General features: G+C 45.2%; 1 protein-coding gene across 1 annotated transcript in view; it reads right to left on the bottom strand.

The window, feature by feature from the left end:
- The window catches only part of ADAMTSL3 (ADAMTS like 3), a 676,817-nt gene that overhangs the window by 122,628 nt on the left and 532,754 nt on the right, over positions 1-21,435 (bottom strand). The window contains exons 16-17 of the mRNA XM_073653131.1: positions 11,129-11,418; positions 9,431-9,560 (exon numbers count right to left, since the gene is read on the bottom strand). Of these exons, the coding sequence (XP_073509232.1) occupies positions 9,431-9,560; positions 11,129-11,418 (420 nt within the window). The remainder of the gene's footprint in view (positions 1-9,430; positions 9,561-11,128; positions 11,419-21,435) is intronic.

Here is a 21,435-nt window from a genome sequence, read left to right as displayed (position 1 = left end):
ACTACATTGTAAATAGTAGTGAATGATCCTTTGTGGCTGCACAGTATTCTGTAACAATATAACTAAAACTGAAATAAATCATACACATGGTATGAAATGCATAGGAAATGGAAGAAAACGATAACTGAATTGGAACTGTAGTCTAAATACGTGTCCTGTTGAATTTCCACTTTAATGCATAGTTTCTCCTGACTCCATTTATTGTGACGGCATGTTATTTTACGAAGTATCAAGAGAGACGGTGGAGGCATTTACTGTATTTACGATGCTTCCCATACTTGCTATACTTTACTATACTGTACCAGTTTTCCAGAATTGATATGGTCTTAAAGCTAAGCTTCATTCTATTCATTAGTTTCATGTGCTTATCTAATGACATGATTAGCTGAAGCAAACTAACAAAGTAAACGCTCTTTACGGCCAAAAGTTCATATGTTCTATGCTAAACAACTGTGATGGATCAATCACATAGACATCACTTTCACTTGTTACAAATGACCCATTTTGTAAATTAATATTCAATATTCCAAACCTTTCTATTTGATGAGTGGTGTAGTTATGCCTGGACCTGGACTGGGTAATACGAAACAGCAGCAAAAAAAAAATACTACTGTACAGTGTCAGAAAATTAGCCAGTAGAGATCGAATCGATTCGAAATCGAATTTGATTAAAATTTTATTAAATTCACAGATTCCAAAAAATGTGAGCAATTTTCAATTTTGATTCACATAAATCACTAAAAATATGCCCATCACCATTTTACACACTGCAGAAGATTGCATCAGTCACTGAAATCTCAGATGATCTCAGGTGCGACTGCGCAGGCTTCCCCATAGCTTTACAGCTGCCATATCACAAGGTATAGTGCAAACACATGGGACTAGCCTGTGAAAAATGGAATGAAGTATCCTTTTTGGGTGATTTAGGATAGCGAAAGGATGTCAGAGCTCACAGCTCAGCAATAGAGATATGAAGAGAAGGCCATAAAACATTGAAGTTGTACTAATAAACACAGACCACAATTGGACTCCTTTGCCTCTGGCAAGCAAATTATTGGGAAGGAAGCAAAGGGCATTATAGAATATAGGGCACATCACTTGTTTCAGTCATAGCACCATGATGTTACCTCTAACAGCAACAACATCATTTTGAGTCAGTGTTCAGCCCATAAAAGTCCGCCTGTTCACAAATGGTTGTAAGGGATAATTTTTTGACCATGTTTTTAAATGAAAAAAAAAAACATAAAAAGTCCATCAGTGCACTGTGTTATTTAATTGGCTGTTAGTTACTACCAGGTAATATCCATTTTTATGGTGATCTCACTTTGACATTACTAAGGCTGTGTTTACATTAAAGGGATTGAAAGGGGTTAGATGCAGTCCTAGGAAACCTTTTTATGGCAATTGGAGTACCTGTGATTCACAAGAATTTCTTCACTGCAAATCGATCATTTTGGGAAAAATTTTCAAAACCTGGTAAATTAGAATTTTAAAAGCTTCGATCATTTCCATTCACCAGAGTAGTAATGGGTTTAAAGTAACATCCGGAGAAGGGTTATTGCTTGGATCCATGGTAAACTAGGTCAGAGAAGTGAGTTATTATATATATTAAGGGGTTGTTATAAATATCCCAAAGGGCAAAGATACGGCCAGTATTTGCATTCCTGGCAATCAAGGGAAAAATGAAGCATTACACAGCTCCTGCTGAATATAAGAGCTGTCTAAATAATGCATAGAAGTGTTTTATGCTTCAAGCGTCAAGAGACTGACCTGAATCTGTTAGTGCATGTACACACAGCATCTGTTTTTTAACAGACACAGCTGCAGACTGGCAGTGATTTTAATGGAGAGTCTTTTCTGATATTTCTTTGGACATGTTTTGCGGTGTCCTTACTGCCAGCTTTTTTTTTTAAATTTCATATATAACATGGTAGCGGCTTCCAAGCGGAAGTCGTCAAAAGAATGGAGCGGTCACTTCTTTTAACACGGTCTTTGAAGCCAGAAGCGGTTAAAAGAAGTTACAAAAGATGGGACATACCCACAGTAAGTTATTTTGACATTGGTGTGTACATGTTCATTCTTTTTGGCAATTGTTAACGCTTTTTCAGGTGGATTCCAGGAGGAATCTGCTTGCCAAAGACGTTGTGTGCACATACCCTTACTTACTCTTCCCTATAATATTAAAAAGTTGTGTAGCTTGTGGAATTTTTTTTTTCAGAGGGCACGAAGAATGCTTTGGAAAAGGCCATTTAGGGTGTGTGCACACAGAGGTTTTTTTTTTAGGTGTTTCTGGAACAGAAATCCCCCTCAAAAATGCAAAACTCCTCAAAAACTTGGGTTTTTCTGCTCAGTTTCCACTCTAAAAAAACTCAACAAAAAGACCTGATTTTGTATGGAGTATGAAACAACAGAGTGAGTTCACACTGCAAAAATAATACTATTTTTACACAACATTTGCTAAAATACTACACTGTAGGACATTTTTCTTGCAGATGACTATAATAGATACATAGAAGTGATGGATTACAAAGGCTACTGTGTAAAAATAAAAACTTGAAGGTCAATGAATAAGCAAGATCCATTAGCTATTTTATATGGCAATGGATAACAAAATTGTATAATTTTTCTGCTCCAGAACGCAGATACTCACTGTCATGTCATAAACCACTGCACATTTCTCAAGGATCTCAAAGCAAAGACATAAAAGAAGGAAACATTCAGAGTTTATTACCAAGATTTAAAAGGAATATGTCTACGGAAAAACCTGAGAAATGATTGTGAAACCAACATGAAATCTTCCTTCAGGTTCAATATGAAACAATTTCCTGAATCATTATTAAAAAGAACCCTTTTTGACTTCTGGCTGAGGAAGGAGGTAGACGTCTGTTGCCAGGGTATGGTTGAGACTTTCCTCGATACTTGGACACGTTACAGACCCATATTATATACAAGACGTTAAACTCTATAATAACCGAACCCGCAGGGAACATGAAACTTGTTATATGCCTCCCAGCCTGAAAATGATGACAGTCATCACATCTTCTGCCCCATCAGTCTCGCTCAACTAGACGAAAATATTGAAGAGGATTTCTACACTTGATCGCAGTTTTACAACTGTTCTAGAATTTCCTACTTCTGGCTTGTGATATCGGAATACTATGACCTGTTCATTATGTGTCTGCCAGATGTAGTAAGTGTAAGGAATGCTGATTAATCTGTAACATAAAAAGGGTCAATAAAGAATTCAAGTCTTTGAGCTCTAGCTTCATATAAAGGAGGGATAATAAAGATCTTTCATATTGGCTTGAATCAGTAGATCTTTATACAAGTCTTGCGAGAACTAGGATGAAAAGAATTATTATCACGTAAGTGATATTGATGGGGAAGAGCATAGACTACATAGTTACTGACTGTATCGACAGCTGAGCAAAATGACTGGTAGTAGACATGGCAAGAAAGGACAATATTTACCAAAAATCATATTTCCCATAGCAAAACTCCGGCCCCAATTTCTTCCAAATGCACTACGTCTTTATTATGTATTTTACTGTAAACTCTGTTTTCTGACTTGATAAATCTGTAATTCTGGTTGCAGGCAGCCACCAATTGGAGGAGCTAAATGTATATGGATTTATACAGTGAGCTCCCCCTAGTGGTAACTTCATGTAGCCACAATGACAGCGCCATGGCAAGATAAAGGAAGCAGGTTAGTGCAGGCATCACGGGCACCATGGTCATCACATCTTCTACCTCTATAGCGGATATGCCACTGATACATACCATAAAAAAAAAAAATTAGGCATCTATAACTATCTTCACAGAAACACATTCTGTGCCTGTATTTTATGGGTTCACTTTAAACTATCGCATATGGCTGGTATGACAGTGGAAGGGAATGCGACACTTTTATATTATTCCATGTCATATTACAACCAAGGCACCATCCATAGAAAGTTTATACATTCCTACTCTATTTGCTTATTTTTTTCCCATAATACAAAAATTTATACCTATGTTAATGGCAATGGTCATGGAAGATCCATGTAATGACCTTTAACATGCTGGAATGTAACCATGACAAGGGGGCAACCACCATGTCTTCCACCAGAGCAATGAGAGAATAAAAATCTCTGCTTTACAGAAATTTCAATTGTAATGCTTAAAGGGGGATGTCCGGCGAAATGAAGTTATCAAGTATTTACAGGATATTGTTGGGGTCCGACCACTAGGATCTGCATTGATAAGCAGAACGGGGAACTTTTATCCCCGTTAGAATGGAATGGCAGTGCACATACGTGTAAGTTGCTGCATTCATTCCCTATTTGGCTGGCGAGTGCTGTGTTCAGCCCCTTAAAGAATGAATCGGGCGTCCGACCTTGCGCTCCATTTTGTATCAAGGATAAAAGTTGCCTGATCTGCCAACGGTTATGGGTTCCAATAGAAGGTGACCCACCGATCACCTATTCAAAAAATAGGTCAAAACCTGATTTTGCTGGACAACCCCTTAAATTCTTGTTGCCTTTCTTAATATACGTTATATATCAAATTACTAAATATGCACTAGATTGCTGGACAGATGATTCAAGAACCATTCAGACAGCATATTAAAATTACAAAGGATTTTCCTTTTCTGCATTATGAGGCCATTTGCAACTGCAGTATCTTATAGGGATGCTTTTCTTTTCCATCTGAATCAATGCTGTCTTATTTATTAGGCACTTGAGGGCGGCTGAGAAAGGTTAGCAGAAGTTAGGGAGTAACACTATAATGAGTATATTTATATTTTTAAAGCCCTGTAGCTGCACAGAGGTCAGGCAATTCCTATAGAATCCCTTTCGGTAGCGACAGCTTGTAGAGAGTTCTTCTTCCAGTTATCTCATGTGTTCATGAGCCATGAATGGTGGAAATATTACATGAAGCATCCAATCAGTTACACACTGGTACGCACACATGCACCCTGTGCACGTGTGTGTGCCAGTATGTAACGAGTAGTAAATGTGTGTGCACGCCTGAATGTGGGTAGTGAGTGTGCATACATAAGCGTACCTCCATGAGTGTGCATGTGTGCCTGTCTGTTGTGTGTGCATGTTAGGAGTGGTGTGTGTGCCTGTCTGTTGTGTGTGCATGTTAGGAGTGGTGTGTGTGCCTGTCTGTTGTGTGTGCATGTTAGGAGTGGTGTGTGTGCATGTTAGTAGTGGTGTGTGTGCATGTTAGTAGTGGTGTGTGTGCATGTTAGTAGTGGTGTGTGTGCCTGTCTGTTGTCTGTGCATGTTAGGAGTGGTGTGTGTGCATGTTAGGAGTGGTGTGTGTGCATGTTAGGAGTGATGTGTGTGCATGTTAGGAGTGCTGTGTGTGCACGTTAGGAGTGCTGTGTGTGCATGTTAGGAGTGGTGTGTGTGCATGTTAGTAGTGGTGTGTGTGCATGTTAGGAGTGGTGTGTGTGCATGTTAGGAGTGGTGTGTGTGCATGTTAGGAGTGGTGTGTGTGCATGTTAGTAGTGGTGTGTGTGCATGTTAGGAGTGGTGTGTGTGCATGTTAGGAGTGGTGTGTGTGCATGTTAGTAGTGGTGTGTGTGCCTGTCTGTTGTGTGTGCATGTTAGGAGTGGTGTGTGTGCATGTTAGGAGTGCTGTGTGTGCATGTTAGTAGTGGTGTGTGTGCATGTTAGGAGTGGTGTGTGTGCATGTTAGTAGTGGTGTGTGTGCATGTTAGGAGTGGTGTGTGTGCATGTTAGGAGTGGTGTGTATGCATGTTAGTAGTGGTGTGTGTGCCTGTCTGTTGTGTGTGCATGTTAGGAGTGGTGTGTGTGCATGTTAGGAGTGCTGTGTGTGCATGTTAGTAGTGGTGTGTGTGCATGTTAGGAGTGGTGTGTGTGCATGTTAGTAGTGGTGTGTGTGCATGTTAGGAGTGGTGTGTGTGCATGTTAGGAGTGGTGTGTGTGCATGTTAGTAGTGGTGTGTGTGCATGTTAGTAGTGGTGTGTGTGCAAGTTAGTAGTGGTGTGTGTGCATGTTAGTAGTGGTGTGTGTGCATGTTAGTAGTGGTGTGTGTGCATGTTAGGAGTGGTGTGTGTGCCTGTCTGTTGTGTGTGTAGCAGCTGGGCACCTTTCTGCTCCAGGTGATTGACAAGTCTCTCTCTATGTACACGTGAAGAAGAGAACTGTCAATGTGCAGCAGCAGTGATTCAGAGAGTAATATACCAGGCTGGAATTAATACTGCCATGAGTCGCCAGACAAGTTCCCTTTAATATGAAAATAAGTAAATGAGTGTGGATAAAGTCTTAAGAAAGGTGGCAGCTAGCAAAATGAGGCATATTCAATGACAGTGCATAGGGCAGCATGATGTGAATGAATTGCCATCTTGATTTTTTATTTTTTCTGAACAGCTTATCAAAAAATTACACAGACAACATTTTTTATGGACACATTGAAGAACTGTAATAAATCAATAAGATTTCAAGTGATACATGTCTATAATTCATCATTCTGATATGAGCACAATAGTTGCATTAAAGAAGTTGGCCACAACTTTTTATTATGCCCCCAATGTATCCCACCGGGGCCCATAAGTGTTTTTGTAATTACCTTCTGCTGCAGGTTCTGCTTGTGAGCGGCGCTATCATGGGCTGCTCACGTGACCCGCCACTGATGTCACATCAAATGAGGCGTGACATCAGTGACATGGTCCCCGCAGTGGCTGCAGGGTTGGTGGCGGGGTTTCCCCGCGCGTCACACCCAGCATCCACCGTGCGCTTTCCCGATGAATGAGGAGAGGGAGAACGCGCGGTTGATGCCGGGTGTGACATGCGGGGTATCCCCGCCCACAGCCCATTACTCACCGTGGAACGCAGAAGAGGGACTGTCGGCTGCAGTTTGGACTTGTCGTGACGTCAGCGGATGTCAGAGCCGGCTGCAGCCGGGGGTCACGTGATGCCTGTGAGCGGCCAGTGATAGCGCCGCTCACAGGCAGAACCTGCAACAGAAGGTATTTACAAAAACACTTATGGGACCCGGGGGGGATACATTAGGGAGGGGATAATAAGTAGTGGACAACCCCTTTAACTGTGATCTGTAAAATGATAATCACAGTCAGAATCATCTGCACAAGTTTCTCCAGCTTGAAAAATAGTCAAAAATGCGTCAAACTTTTTTTTACAGACAGTGGAAAAACTATTTTCACTGACTATCTGGGAATTTCTGGACGGTTGGCAGCCCTGCACAGATACATACTACTACTATATCGCACACTGCATAAAGACATTAAAATAGCCATTTCCCAGGCCGGAGAACTTACTACATTCCTCCTGATCTGCAGAGAGCAATCCATGAAAATAAGAAGAACGCGACGATCAGGTATACATAAACACTCAATAACAGGAGACTCATCTGCTCCAGACACAAGGAGTGCACATATCCACAGCATGGTTTACATTTCTGTGCTCCGTGCATAAAAGACTGCAAACCTCCCGCTCCTTCCAGTGCAGGTCCATGATGAGCCATCTTATGTTACTTTCGAGCCGGCACCTCTCAGACGTTTCCACTTCATTGCTTTGTCTATATCTGGTTCCTGTTTGGAAAGGTAATTCCCTTCTAAACTATTTTTAATCAACAACATGTTAAAAAGATTCCTGCACACAGCAGGTGCTGCCCTGGTGTCCCTCTATATACAGTACAGTATAGCTACGCACAGTGTCAGACTGAAGAACACTGGGCCCACCAGAGGATTTGATTCTGAGGGCCCACTTTTCTCCCCCACTCAAGAGCTCCATAGCAGCTGCGAGGTTTGCACTATGAATTCTCCTGAAGAAGAAGCCAGGGCCCACCAGAGGATTCTCCGGTTCTCTGGTGGGCCAGTCCAACCCTGGCTACGAGTACAGTATAGGTCTGCTCAAAGCTGCTTCTACAGATGATGATGTATCAGCACATAGTTATAACCTTATGTAATATAATAGTAGAGTATTGGGTACATTTAAAATGTAAAATAAGGACACCTTTGGAGGCAATTTTTTTTTACTTAAATGTATGTATTTTGGTCTAAAAATAATTTGTGCAACTTGGTTACATAAAAAATTTGGCACTGACTGCGCTCTTTACCCTTGGCGTTGCACTGTCATTTGCTGGCCGAAGAATCATTTAACTAAGAGTCCATGAGATAGACAACTTGACAGAAAGTTTCATTTCTCATTTTCGTTTATATCTGTATATTTTTTTACCTTCTCTCCAACTTTCAGCTGATTTATGATCACATGGCAGTTCGGCTCTTCTTTGATGTTTGAGGTCATAAATTAGCTGAGAGGAGGTTAGTAAGAGACAGATAAAACAGTTACAAAGTCCTCGTCAGAATGAACTCACTGATGGATTCTCAGTTAACTCATTCTACATAGAAGCAAACAGCTTTAAAAATCAATGTGATGCAAAATGTTTAACGAAAAAAAATTGCAATTTTTTTCAATTTAAGTAAAAATAAGTTGTCCGTGAAGGTGCACATATCCTTTAATTAACTGTAAAAAGTATCACTTTAATTACTCGCTTATCTAACAATTGTTTACAGCACGACTATAATTGTGCAGCTTACAAAGGGTGTGAACTATAAGGATACCTTATCCAAATTTCCAGAATATAATCAGTGAACAATTCTATTATATAACCCCAAATCTTCTTCATAAAGCTCATCAACTGACATAATGACACTGTAAGGGCTCATACTCATTTGCGAGAAAAACAGACGAGTGCAATCTGATACAAAATCGGATTGCACTCTGACTAATGTTATTATGTTCTATGAGTCCCTGCTCATCTGCGATTTTTTTCTGCTATAATCCATTTGCCCCGCAATGCGTCTTGCTCTGCTACATCTAGATGGCAGGCTGAATTGTTGCATGATGCGACAATTCAGTCTGCCATTCGGCAGAGACACTGAGCTGCGCGTGCTAGATCAGCTCAGTGCCTCGCGGTGATGGGAAAAAGGTGAGTGGAGTTCAGAGTCAATGAACTCCATTCACCTTAATGAAGTCAGCGCGAGCGCTGTGGGAAATTGCCACAAGTATCCACTGTAATCCTTGGTGCTGCACACATGTCCATTTTTTACCAGCTGCACGGGTGACAAGGGCCAATATAAGTCTATGGGTCCATGTAAAACACACACAGATGGCCTGTGCTGTATGTGTTTAACATTGCAAAGTATAGGAGAAGCATTGGAATTGATTTTAATTAAACCATACTGGAAAAAAAACAAATGGCACACTGATGACAAACTGATTCAAAACACTGATGACACCGGTACCGTTTTTCCGGTATCTGTATTATATGGACGTGTGAAGGGGGCATTAGGGAAAATCAAGACTTCACTATAATCTATGTACCAGTTTCTATTATATATTAACTATAAATCATGGCATTCAGAGAAGGGGATGTTAATCCCTACAGACGGTACCTTGGAGGGCACAGTTTGGTATTGCAGGCTCTGGTCATTGCCGGTGGACGCATTGAGCTGTCACACAGTGAGTTGTTAGTAATTCTCTTTGTTTGGATATGGAGGCAGGCAGCGATGGCTTCTTGTCTTCCTAGATTAAAGGGATACAAAACAAAAGTAAATATGATGGAAATATAATCAGTCATTGAGGAAAAAGGCAATGTACAGGAAATTCCATCTGTTCTACATTTTCCAAACGTTGGGACCTCTTGTTCTAATAGTAACATCTCTGATTCCCGTCATTGAGATCTTTGGATGAATTCTCCATTATCTTATCAGTAGTAAATAAAATCTCTTTCTTTAAAATAGATAATGGTTTAATGAGATGCAGCATTGTGATGGCAATAAGCAAAGAAGCCCTAATAATTTTGTATTTTGAGTAAATACTGCAGCCAGTTCCCATTAGTCATGTGTATAGAGCTACATGGTTAATAATCTTGGACATCTCATTTTCATGAAATCCTAATCTTTTATCAATCAACCACTACACATGTATGCTGGGCCAAACTAAGCTTGTGCATTGGGAACTCAGGAGGAGTAATTTATAGTTATAAGGGCGGGTGGAGACGACTGTATTTTTGGTCCCAGTGCAATCCGACAACACATTAGATCGAATCCGGACCAATGTTATTCTATGGGGCCGTGCACATGTCCAATTTTTTCCCCGGACCTCGGATCAAAGTTTGATCAGAGTGTGATCATAGTGTGATCCTATTTTCTTGAATGTGGAGAAGAAAAACATTCTCTATGTTCTCCATTGTGTCTGTCTGTGGAAATTGGACTGTGCTCAGATGTCATCCGAGTGCAGTCCAATGGTTTCCATAGACTCATTGACTTGCATGGTCGAGCGCGATCCAAATATCAGATCAAACTCAGACATGCAGCGATCTTTTCCTCGGACAGTCCATGTCCAAGGAAAAAAACCAGACATGTGCATGGCCCCATAGACTGACATTGGTCGCTCTTGGACCGATATGGTCGTCTGCACGAGCCCTAGTACTGACACTGTCAGCATAGTTTGATAAATTTAGGAGTGTGTAAACATTAGAGGAATGGTGAAATTTGGTTGTCAATTTATTTATACATTTCTAAGGGGAATAAGAGGTAAAAAAAATCTTTACTAAAATAGACATTTGAGAAGTGGTGAAAGTTTTTTTTTTGAAGTATAGATTTTTCTTTTACATATCAGTAAAAAATAAGGGTAAAACACGTAATCTAGTTCCTAACAAGTATTAGGAAATCCTAAGTAAAGTGAATGTACTGTTTCTTTGTATAGACGGTACCCCTCCTATACTATATTCAGTGGTAAATTCCACAACAAAGTGCCTCTCCAAAATGAATGGGTGTGAGGGGGATGGGGTCTTTAAAAGAGAAGTCACCACAAGCACAAATTTTTTGGCTGCAAGAATTGGCAAGTATTGTAAAGGGTGAACCGATACTTTAATATCTTTCTATAAGAGCACAAAGTTGTTTGCTCTAGGGTCAAACTGGACGGTAGAGGATGCGGCAAGATTTGTAGATAATAGAGAAAGATGGAATTCTGCAGACACTGGTCTAAAACTGAACTGGGTCCAGATCCAGGTGGGAAGAACGTTAAAATGACACGTTAGCAATGTAACAATGGATTATATATGGTCATGCATGTAACAATCTCTCTACCTCCTGAACAACTGCTGGAGCAGGCTGTGAACCCGATATACTCCCAGTCATACATCTCGGCTGAATCCTCCTCTTGCGTGGGAAGCTCTACTGCTTGGTCCACCGCTTCGCCCTCACACGGTGGGAGATAGCATGCTCTTTCTACAATGGGTTTTTCCTCTTCACATTCTTCTTCTGGCAATTCTAATTCAGTCTGAGTAAATGTAAGTAAAATACGACACTTGACTTCCCTCACTTGCAGACCACGACCACATGTGGCACTACACGATGACCAAGCTTCTGGGATGAACCTGTAAGAATAGATAATTAGTGATGACACTATTATACATCTTGCAGTTCACATATAGTGAAATAGTAAGCTTTGTATCTAGCTACCTAGGAGCTACTACCTAGCTATGTATCTACAAGTAGCGTGACAACAGGAACAACTTTTCTACTCCGCAGATTCATGTTTATAGTCTAGTTTAGTTGTTGCATTATTGGTTTATTTACTGCTCTATAAAGAGTTAAATGGGTTTTTCCAGGAATAAAGTTCATTTTAATCAATAGATCTTGGCATAAAAATAAGTTCCACAATTGGATGTATTAAAAAAATGTCCCTGTGCTGAGATAATCTTATAAATGTGCCCCTGCTATGTACTGTGTAATGGCTGTGTCTGACCGGACAGGAACATGGTCTGATCATACTGTAGCACCCTGAGGATTCGGCTGCTACAGGGGTATTGCACCTCAACCCAGAGGTGTGATATTCCACTCCCGGGTAAGGATGGAGTGTGGAACTGAGCTCGGTAGGCTGCATGCACTACACACATCCCATTTCCGAGGAGCAGACCGACGGTACTCCCACTTAGAAATGTGCAGGTACGACCGAGTCTGTTCCTGGCTGGAGTGGGAGGGGGGTGGAACATCCCAAGTAGTGTAGGGGCAGATAGGGGGAGCAGCCTGGGTAAAGATAGGAGCTCATTGGGTGCTGGTCGCCTGAGCTCACACATAGAGGGTGTATATAAGGTGGGCACCATCAAAGAACAGGGTCAGTCAGTCAGCCACAGTCAGTCTGCCACAGTCAGTCAGTCTGTGAGAAGCCAGAGGAAGAGGAGCAGAGCAGACCCAGAGAGAGAGAGGAGAAAGCCAGAAAGACCCAGAGGGGGAAAGAGAAGAGAGGACTCTGAGAACCCAAATTCAATCCCCGGGTGAAGAGTCGGCATCAGGGTACCGGAACCCAAACTGGTGGGGGCAAAAGCACACCCTAGCCAGAGACCGGAGGCCGTGGGCAGCGTCTGCCATGGCCACCCACCACATCCACCCCGAAGGCATACCACGTGGAGGGTCAGGGAACCCAAGGCCAAGGGTCTCCCAACAGAAGGCCCGAGGGAGCTGGACCTGGGTGGATCACTAGTGGGGACGGCCAGAGAAAAGAAGACAGAACAAGAGTAGAGAAGAGAAGCAGCATAGCAAGAAACATCAGGAGCTTTGTGGGGAGCAGTGTTACAACGAGTCAGGGGCTGGCAGCTGCAGAGCTCGCCCTGACTGAGAAGATTTCTTACCGGACCCGGAGTCCGAGGCTGTGGGGACTAACTCCTACCCAGCAGCAGAAACCGTCCGGCAGAGGATTTCAGGTCCTCTGGCCCAGAAGCCCGAAGGCACGGTCACACGCGTGGGACCAGCACCGCCATCGTGGAGCGGAAGCCATTAGAAGGCCCCGAGTCACCGGCCATACGGGTGAGCGCCACACGGTACACTCAGGGACGTGGGCTACTTATTCCCGCCTCTAGCAAGGTAGCCAGAAGAGTACAGTTAGTAGGGAAGGCCTACAACTCCGCCTGGCCAGGGGAGATCCCATCTGCTCAAGGACTGACCAGGCCCCTATCACTAGCAAGTACTCCGGGAGGGTCTATCTTTGTCACCAGTAAAGACCCTGAACTACACCGCACCGTCTCTGAGTGGTTCCTGCTACCCCCATCATCCACGTCGGCTGCTCTGAGGCCATACCCCTCCCGTTGGGGGTTATACCATCCACGCTGCACCATCCTTCCACCGGCCTCAGCGGTCTGCCCTGCAGCGGCAGCTCCATAGCTGCATTCAACGGGTGGCGTAGTCACCAACCATCTACTGCTAGTACATCGCCGCTCAGTTTGACTCCCTGGGCACGGACCGGGTCGCCGCCACGAGACTACAACCCTCAAGAGATCCGGCTCCGGGTAAGCTCCCGCGTGCGCAACGCAGCGCGACACAGGCCCAGGGGCGCGTCAACTTTGGCGTAGTCGGCAGGATTACGTGCCCGCAACACCCGGGTACTGCGCGCCTGAAGAAAAGAACGAGTTTACCTCAAAAAGAAGTCTCCTGCCGGTTCCGGAGGGTCCCCGCCATCGGACCCCATCACCAGTCGATTCCAGCCGGTTGTCCGCCATTAACAGCGTTTTCCCGCCATCTGCAGAGTTTCCCGCCACTGGGAAGCGATTCCCGCCATTTCCAAAGGTTTCCCGCCTTGGAAGAGCGGACGCCATTATGGGCGTGCCAGAGGGTGGTGAGAGGCCGCCTCCCATCGTGGGCCAGGACCGAAAATGGCGCCAAAAGTGGAAACCGCCCCCACCAACAGAGACTGTGATGCTAGAGGTGTCTGTCAGCGTGAAAGAACTGCCCCTGGAGCTGACAATCACCGAGTGGCCCCGGGACCGCCCTCGAGGTGGGAGGAGACGAAAGAAGAGAACAAAGATGGGTGCCGCTTGGAGCAGTCTAGAGCGAGCGCACCCGGAGGCAAGAAGCCTGGAGAAGAATATCGGAGGAGCTTACCCGGAGATGGCGAGAAAGCAGAGCAGCACCGGCCCGTTGGCCAGGAGCCTGCTAGAAACCGAGGAGGGAGAGCAGAGCAGCACCGGCCCACTGGCCAGGAGCCTGCTGGAGACGACTGTAGGAGAGCAGAGCAGCACCGACCCGTTGGTCAGGAGCCTGCTGGAAACAACGACCCCACTAGGCCTAGTGGAGGTCCTAGCACAGCTCCCCCGAGACCGGGAGTGTGCACAGACCGCTCTGGAGGGCCTCGCAAGGAGGATGGCCCGGGTGCAGCGAGAGACGTTGGCAGAGTGGAGCCGTGAGATGGCCCAGCAGACCGAGACCTGTCAGCGGAGCACGCCACCCAAGACGAGGAGACAGACCGCCTCTGAGGATGGCGCGGGAGGATTGAAGGCCGGAGACGGCGCCGAGAAGGGAGCCGAACGAGTGGAGGCAGGTAAAGGGGACGTCTATACCCCAAACCGGGAAACCGCGTACCTGCCCCAGCTCCCCGTCGCAGAGCCCGAAGTCTATCCTGCCGTGCCCGTCGCTGCAACGTCACCGCCGCAGACTAGGCCTCAAACGGGAGCCGCGACCCCTGTGACGTCACACGCCTCGACCCCGAGCGTGACCAAGCAGGAAGTACCACCAGCCTGGTCGCAAGGCCTAGTACCCCCGGGCGCCGCAATACCAACAGCGCCCCCTACCTCCGCGGAGCCCCCGGCCTGGTCGCAGGGCCAAGTAGCCCAGGGCGCCGCCGTCCTTACGGTGCCCTTCACCTTCCAGATACCCCAGGCCTGGCCGCAAGGCCCGGGCAACCCGGGCGCTAACACCACCGCGCCCATAAGACCAAGAGTGCCGCATCTGGGAGAGGACCTGTACGCCCAGCATACGTGCCCGGATGGGCAGCCATTTATATGGCCACCGGAGTTTCACCATCCCCGACTCCGGAGAGAGAGACCCCTGGATGAACCCCTGATCCCGGCTCCAAAGCCCGTAAAGAGGATCTCGCCCCCGCTAGCGGAAGCGCAGTTTGAGTGGGACCCCACCGGAGAAGATCTTATGGGATTCACTCAAGAGACTCGGGCAGCTGCAGCGGAGCGTGCTGAGTGCTGCCGCCAACAGCTCGAGGACTTCGAGAGGGAGCGGAGAGAGAGGCGGGTCCGGGAACAGCAAGCTCAAATAAGGAGCGCGGAGCAGAAGAGCCGGGCCAGGAGAGACCCCCGTGCAGCGCATAGTCCCCGCACCACCGGGACTGTGATAAAGTTTAACATGCAGCATGGGTGGGGCTTCATCCGAGACCACCGCACCCTAGGCGACGTCTTCGTGACCAGGAGAGACGTTGAGTCCCACCTACCGGAGGGACACAGAGGTCGTGACCTTTACATCGGGGACGAGGTCACCTTCACCCGGCACAAGTGTGCCAAAGATCCCTACGCCCTCCATGTGCATCGCCTGACGGAGGAAGAGCTGCGGTGTGAGGAGGAAGAACAAGAGGACCCGGACGGGTCTGAAACTAGAGTTAGAGGTAACCATAAAGCAAGAGCAGGAGGACGCCGTCGCTAAGTACAGCGAAGCAGAAGCTGTATATAGTTGCCCGTCGGGGCACAGTGAACTGTTGCTGTTGCTAATATAGTCCCCGTTGGGACCAGCAAGTGTGAACTGTTACCCGTTTTTCCCTTAATCCCACTGACCGAGGACTGAGAGCGGTCATTCCTCCCCAATACTTGGCCGAGGACTGAGAGCGGCCACTACATTTTGTATATAGTTGCGCGTCCTAAAGCGCCCCCTACCGGTTTTATAGGAAAACCATTTGTCTAGAAAGACTGTCGCACTTTACCCGGTCACACGTTGCACAGTGACCGGAGGAGGAGCCAGAGGCGACGAGAATGTTTTATATGAAAAGTTTTATGCTAATATATGTTGTTTTATATGTTTTATATGTTTATGCAAAAATTTGTATGTTTTTGGTGTTATGTCTTACAGCCCGAGGACGTGCTGTGATTTACCGGGGGATAATGTAGCACCCTGAGGATTCGGCTGCTACAGGGGTATTGCACCTCAACCCAGAGGTGTGATATTCCACTCCCGGGTAAGGATGGAGTGTGGAACTGAGCTCGGTAGGCTGCATGCACTACACACATCCCATTTCCGAGGAGCAGACCGACGGTACTCCCACTTAGAAATGTGCAGGTACGACCGAGTCTGTTCCTGGCTGGAGTGGGAGGGGGGTGGAACATCCCAAGTAGTGTAGGGGCAGATAGGGGGAGCAGCCTGGGTAAAGATAGGAGCTCATTGGGTGCTGGTCGCCTGAGCTCACACATAGAGGGTGTATATAAGGTGGGCACCATCAAAGAACAGGGTCAGTCAGTCAGCCACAGTCAGTCTGCCACAGTCAGTCAGTCTGTGAGAAGCCAGAGGAAGAGGAGCAGAGCAGACCCAGAGAGAGAGAGGAGAAAGCCAGAAAGACCCAGAGGGGGAAAGAGAAGAGAGGACTCTGAGAACCCAAATTCAATCCCCGGGTGAAGAGTCGGCATCAGGGTACCGGAACCCAAACTGGTGGGGGCAAAAGCACACCCTAGCCAGAGACCGGAGGCCGTGGGCAGCGTCTGCCACGGCCACCCACCACATCCACCCCGAAGGCATACCACGTGGAGGGTCAGGGAACCCAAGGCCAAGGGTCTCCCAACAGAAGGCCCGAGGGAGCTGGACCTGGGTGGATCACTAGTGGGGACGGCCAGAGAAAAGAAGACAGAACAAGAGTAGAGAAGAGAAGCAGCATAGCAAGAAACATCAGGAGCTTTGTGGGGAGCAGTGTTACAACGAGTCAGGGGCTGGCAGCTGCAGAGCTCGCCCTGACTGAGAAGATTTCTTACCGGACCCGGAGTCCGAGGCTGTGGGGACTAACTCCTACCCAGCAGCAGAAACCATCCGGCAGAGGATTTCAGGTCCTCTGGCCCAGAAGCCCGAAGGCACGGTCACACGCGTGGGACCAGCACCGCCATCGTGGAGCGGAAGCCATTAGAAGGCCCCGAGTCACCGGCCATACGGGTGAGCGCCACACGGTACACTCAGGGACGTGGGCTACTTATTCCCGCCTCTAGCAAGGTAGCCAGAAGAGTACAGTTAGTAGGGAAGGCCTACAACTCCGCCTGGCCAGGGGAGATCCCATCTGCTCAAGGACTGACCAGGCCCCTATCACTAGCAAGTACTCCGGGAGGGTCTATCTTTGTCACCAGTAAAGACCCTGAACTACACCGCACCGTCTGAGTGGTTCCTGCTACCCCCATCATCCACGTCGGCTGCCCTGAGGCCATACCCCTCCCGTTGGGGGTTATACCATCCACGCTGCACCATCCTTCCACCGGCCTCAGCGGTCTGCCCTGCAGCGGCAGCTCCATAGCTGCATTCAACGGGTGGCGTAGTCACCAACCATCTACTGCTAGTACATCGCCGCTCAGTTTGACTCCCTGGGCACGGACCGGGTCGCCGCCACGAGACTACAACCCTCAAGAGATCCGGCTCCGGGTAAGCTCCCGCGTGCGCAACGCAGCGCGACACAGGCCCAGGGGCGCGTCAATACCACATCTCCTGAGCAGGGGAGGAAGCAAAAGAGTATACAAACAGGACAGCAGGAGATCGCAGATGATTCCTTCTGTGAGTTAAAACATGTAGATAAATGTTTTACCTCAGAAAGAATCAGCTGTGATTCCCTGCTGTAATGTCTGTATTCTCTTTTGCTTCCCCCCCCGCCCAGGAGCTGTGGTATGATCAGTTCATGTTCCTGTACAGTCAGACGCAGCCATTACACAGTACACAGCAGGGGTACATTTATAAGATTATCTCAGCACAGGGACATTTTTCTTTACACATCTAATTGTAATAATTATTTTAATTCCAAGATCTTTTGATTAAAATGTACTTTGTGGGACAACCCTTTGATTATTTTCCATCCAGTTGTAAACTGAAATTAATGAGTCCTCTTTGAACAATCCCTGTTTGTTATAAAGTTCGCTTGACAAAAAAATGGCCATAAAGTGTCCCCCCCCTGGGGCACCCAGCAGTCAGCTGCAATCTATGGAGAAAACTGGTAAGTATCTAATTGTTCTGCAGCACCACAAGGAAAATGAAGGTTTATACACTGTCTAGTCAAATCAAAGGGTTGTCTGTTTAAAGCATAACCGTTGTTTTAATTTTTATTTCATAAATCAATAGAACACATGAAAATCAGTAGCTTTGTAATGCATCTTATCGGAGATAGGAGATGGCAGCTGCTACGGATACAATTCTATGTAGACGAGAGGAGGGAGAAGCTACAGGTAAAGCCATCTACATAGAGTTCTATCAGTAGCAGCTGCCATCTCTTATCTCAGTAATGGGAATGTCTGTCCTCACTGAATACAGATTTTACCTCAGAATTGAGAATTTTGATAATGACTGATCAGTACTGGCAGAGAAAAAAAGCAAATCTGTGATAAGATATATTACAAAATTGCTTATTTTCACATGTACTATTGATTTATGAAATAAAAACTAAAACGTTAGTAACGCTTTAACCCCTTACCGACCTTGGCAGTACTCAGTACGTCCTGGTTGGAAAGTGCTTCCTGACCTTGGACGCACTTAGAACGTCCAGGCAATTTTGCGCACACAGAGACTGTGCGTGCGCGAACACCATCGAGTGTCAGCTGATTCTGACAGCTGACACCCGGCTCTCAGTGCCAGGAGTGGTGCCCACACCGCTCGCAGAACTTTAACCCTGAGAAAAATAATTAAATAATTCAGTTTTAATTGTGTAAAATCGCCAAAACTTAAAAAAATATGTAAATATAGTATCGCTGTAATCATACTGACACCAAGAATAAAGCTACTTTATCAATTTTACCACATGCGAAACAGTATAGAAAAAAAAAAAAAAAAGCAATTCCTGAATTGCCGGTTTTTGTTCATTCTGCCTCCCAAAAATTGGAATAGAACACGATAAAAAAAGTCACATTCCCAAAAATGGTACCAATAAAAACGTCAACTCCTCCTGCAAAAAATAAGCCCTCACATGACTCTGTCAGACGAAATATGGAAAAATTAAAGGTCTCAAAGTAGGGCGATGCAAAAACTAGTTTTTGCAAAAAAAAGCGTCTTTTAGTGTGTGACAGCAGCCAAACATAAAAACCCGATATAAATCTGGTAGTGCTGTAATCGCACCGACCCGAAGAATAAAGGAACCGCACAAGGAACATCGTAACAAATAAATAAAACCAATTCTTCACCTGCTGTTGATTTGTTTATTCTGCTTCCCAAAGACCACAGTAAGGCTCGGCTTACATTTATTCTGCACTCTACGTCGAGTGCTTACACTGGGGTTTCCATGTAAATCTCTGAAATACGGGATTCAGACAGAACCCCCGGTGGAAGATTCTCTATGATGAGGCAGATGGAGACACTGTGGACGCCGTCTGGCCTATGATCCGGCAGTGTCCGTCTTTTTAGTTGTGCATTAAAGTGCCGTCAGCCACAGTTTTGTGCACTTCTGAAAAGAAGCACACCACTGAACAACAGCCAAATGGAGTCCACAGTAACTCTGCTGCCTTATTATAGTGAATGTATTCATCTGAATCACGTAATTCGGAGATTTAGATGGAAACCCCGATATGTAAGTGCTCAGCATAAAGCGCAGGATAAATGTGATCCAAAATGTTATGTAAAATGTTCCCAACAAAAGTTTCAACTCAATCCACAAAAAAAGCCCCCACTCAGGTCCGTCATCTGTTAACGGAAATAAAGAGGGTTTCCACGTTACAGGTAGTACAAAGGCTCTGGAAAAGTGAAATGGCTCCTTGCCCCCAAAAGAAATCCAGCAAATTCTGAGCTTCCAAATCCAAATGCCCCCCTACCTTCTTAGCCCCAGTGTGCCAAAACCACATTTAGCGTCCACATGTTTGTTATTTCTGTAGCGATGAGAGCCCGCCTAATTTATGGGTGATTGTCTCCAGAAGCTGGGCCCAACATACTGGTCACTACAACATACTGGTAACTAAAACGTACTGGTCACTACAATAGCAGTTTGCAATTTTCACTCAGAAACATCCATTGCTGTTAGATTTTGGAAAACACCCATGGAGTCAAAATCATCACTACACCTGTTGATAAATTCTCAAAGGGGTATGATTTCCAAAATGGTGTCACTTAAGGGGGGATTTTGCTCTTCTAGCACTTAGGGGCTCTGAATATGGAGTCTGCAAACTATTCTAGGAAAATCTGTGCTCCAGGAGGCAAACAGCGCTCCGCCCCTCCCAAGTCTCGCCGTATGGCTAAGCAGTACTGTACAGCCACATATGTGGTATTGCCACGTTCAGCAGAAATTGTGGGACAAATTTTGGTGCCATTTATACCTAGTTCCCCGAGTGAAAATTTAAAATCTGGGGCTAAAACAAAATTTTGGTGGTAAAAATGTACAGTGGGGGAAATAAGTATTTGATCCCTAGCTGTTTTTGTAAGTTAACCCACTGACAAAGACATGAACAGTCTATAATTTTAAGGGTAGGTTAATTTTAACATTGAAAAGATAGAATATCCAAAAAAAAAATCAAGAAAATCACATTGTATAAATTAGTTGGGTTTTTTTTGCATTTTGCAGTGGTTTTGTAAATTTTGTTGGAAAAATGAGAAATCGCTGGTCAACTTTTAACCCTTATAGCTTCCTAACAACAAAAAAATTATGTTTCAAAAATTGTGCTGATGTAAAGTAGACATGTGGTAAATGGTATTTCTGAACTAATTTATCTGACATGACTCTCTGATTTAAGGGCATAAAAATTAAAAGTTTGAAAATTGCTACATTTTTGCCAAATTTCCATTTTTTTCATAAATAAAGTGATATCAAAGAAATGTTACCACTATCATGAAGTACAATATGTTACGAAAAAACAATCTCAGAATCAGTGGGATCAACTGAAGTGTTCCAGAGTTATTACCTCATAAAGTGACACTGGTCAGAATTGGAAAATTTGGCCTGGTCATGAAGATGCAAACAGGCTTGGGGGCTGAAGGGGCTAAGGCTGAGTTCAGACAGGTCTATAAAAAACCTGTGTTTGTTAAAAAAAAATGTCAATTTTTCAACCATTCTGTGTGTCACATTGATATGTCATGCATATGTCCGTTTTGACATCCGTATGGGAGTAGTTTTTTACATTAATAAAAAATAATAGAAGACCCAATTCATGTTTCTCTGTAATGTTTGAAATGTATCTGTTATACAGATGATGTCAGTATGGCATCTATTTTTTTCAATGCACTCAATGAATTCAAGGGCTCATCCAAAAATCGGATACCAATAGAGCAATGCTTCCATTTTTTTCTGGTCTTGTGCTAAATGGCTTTTGTCCACTAGCACACTGACTTTCATTGGTCGGTGTGCTGTCATGGGGCAGTCCGGAGTGCGTATGGGCAGTATAAGGACAGAAAATACATTTGTCAGAGTCAGTCCTTACAGGCCAGTACAGGCCTAACAGAGCAAGTGATGAGTAGCAACTATCCATAGA

This window comes from Phyllobates terribilis, unplaced genomic scaffold, assembly GCF_046119375.1.
Source record: "Phyllobates terribilis strain yellow unplaced genomic scaffold, ASM4611937v1 Scaffold_11__3_contigs__length_659146591, whole genome shotgun sequence".
Taxonomy (NCBI): Eukaryota; Metazoa; Chordata; class Amphibia; order Anura; family Dendrobatidae; genus Phyllobates; species Phyllobates terribilis.
This window is presented reverse-complemented; position numbering and strand designations above follow the sequence as displayed.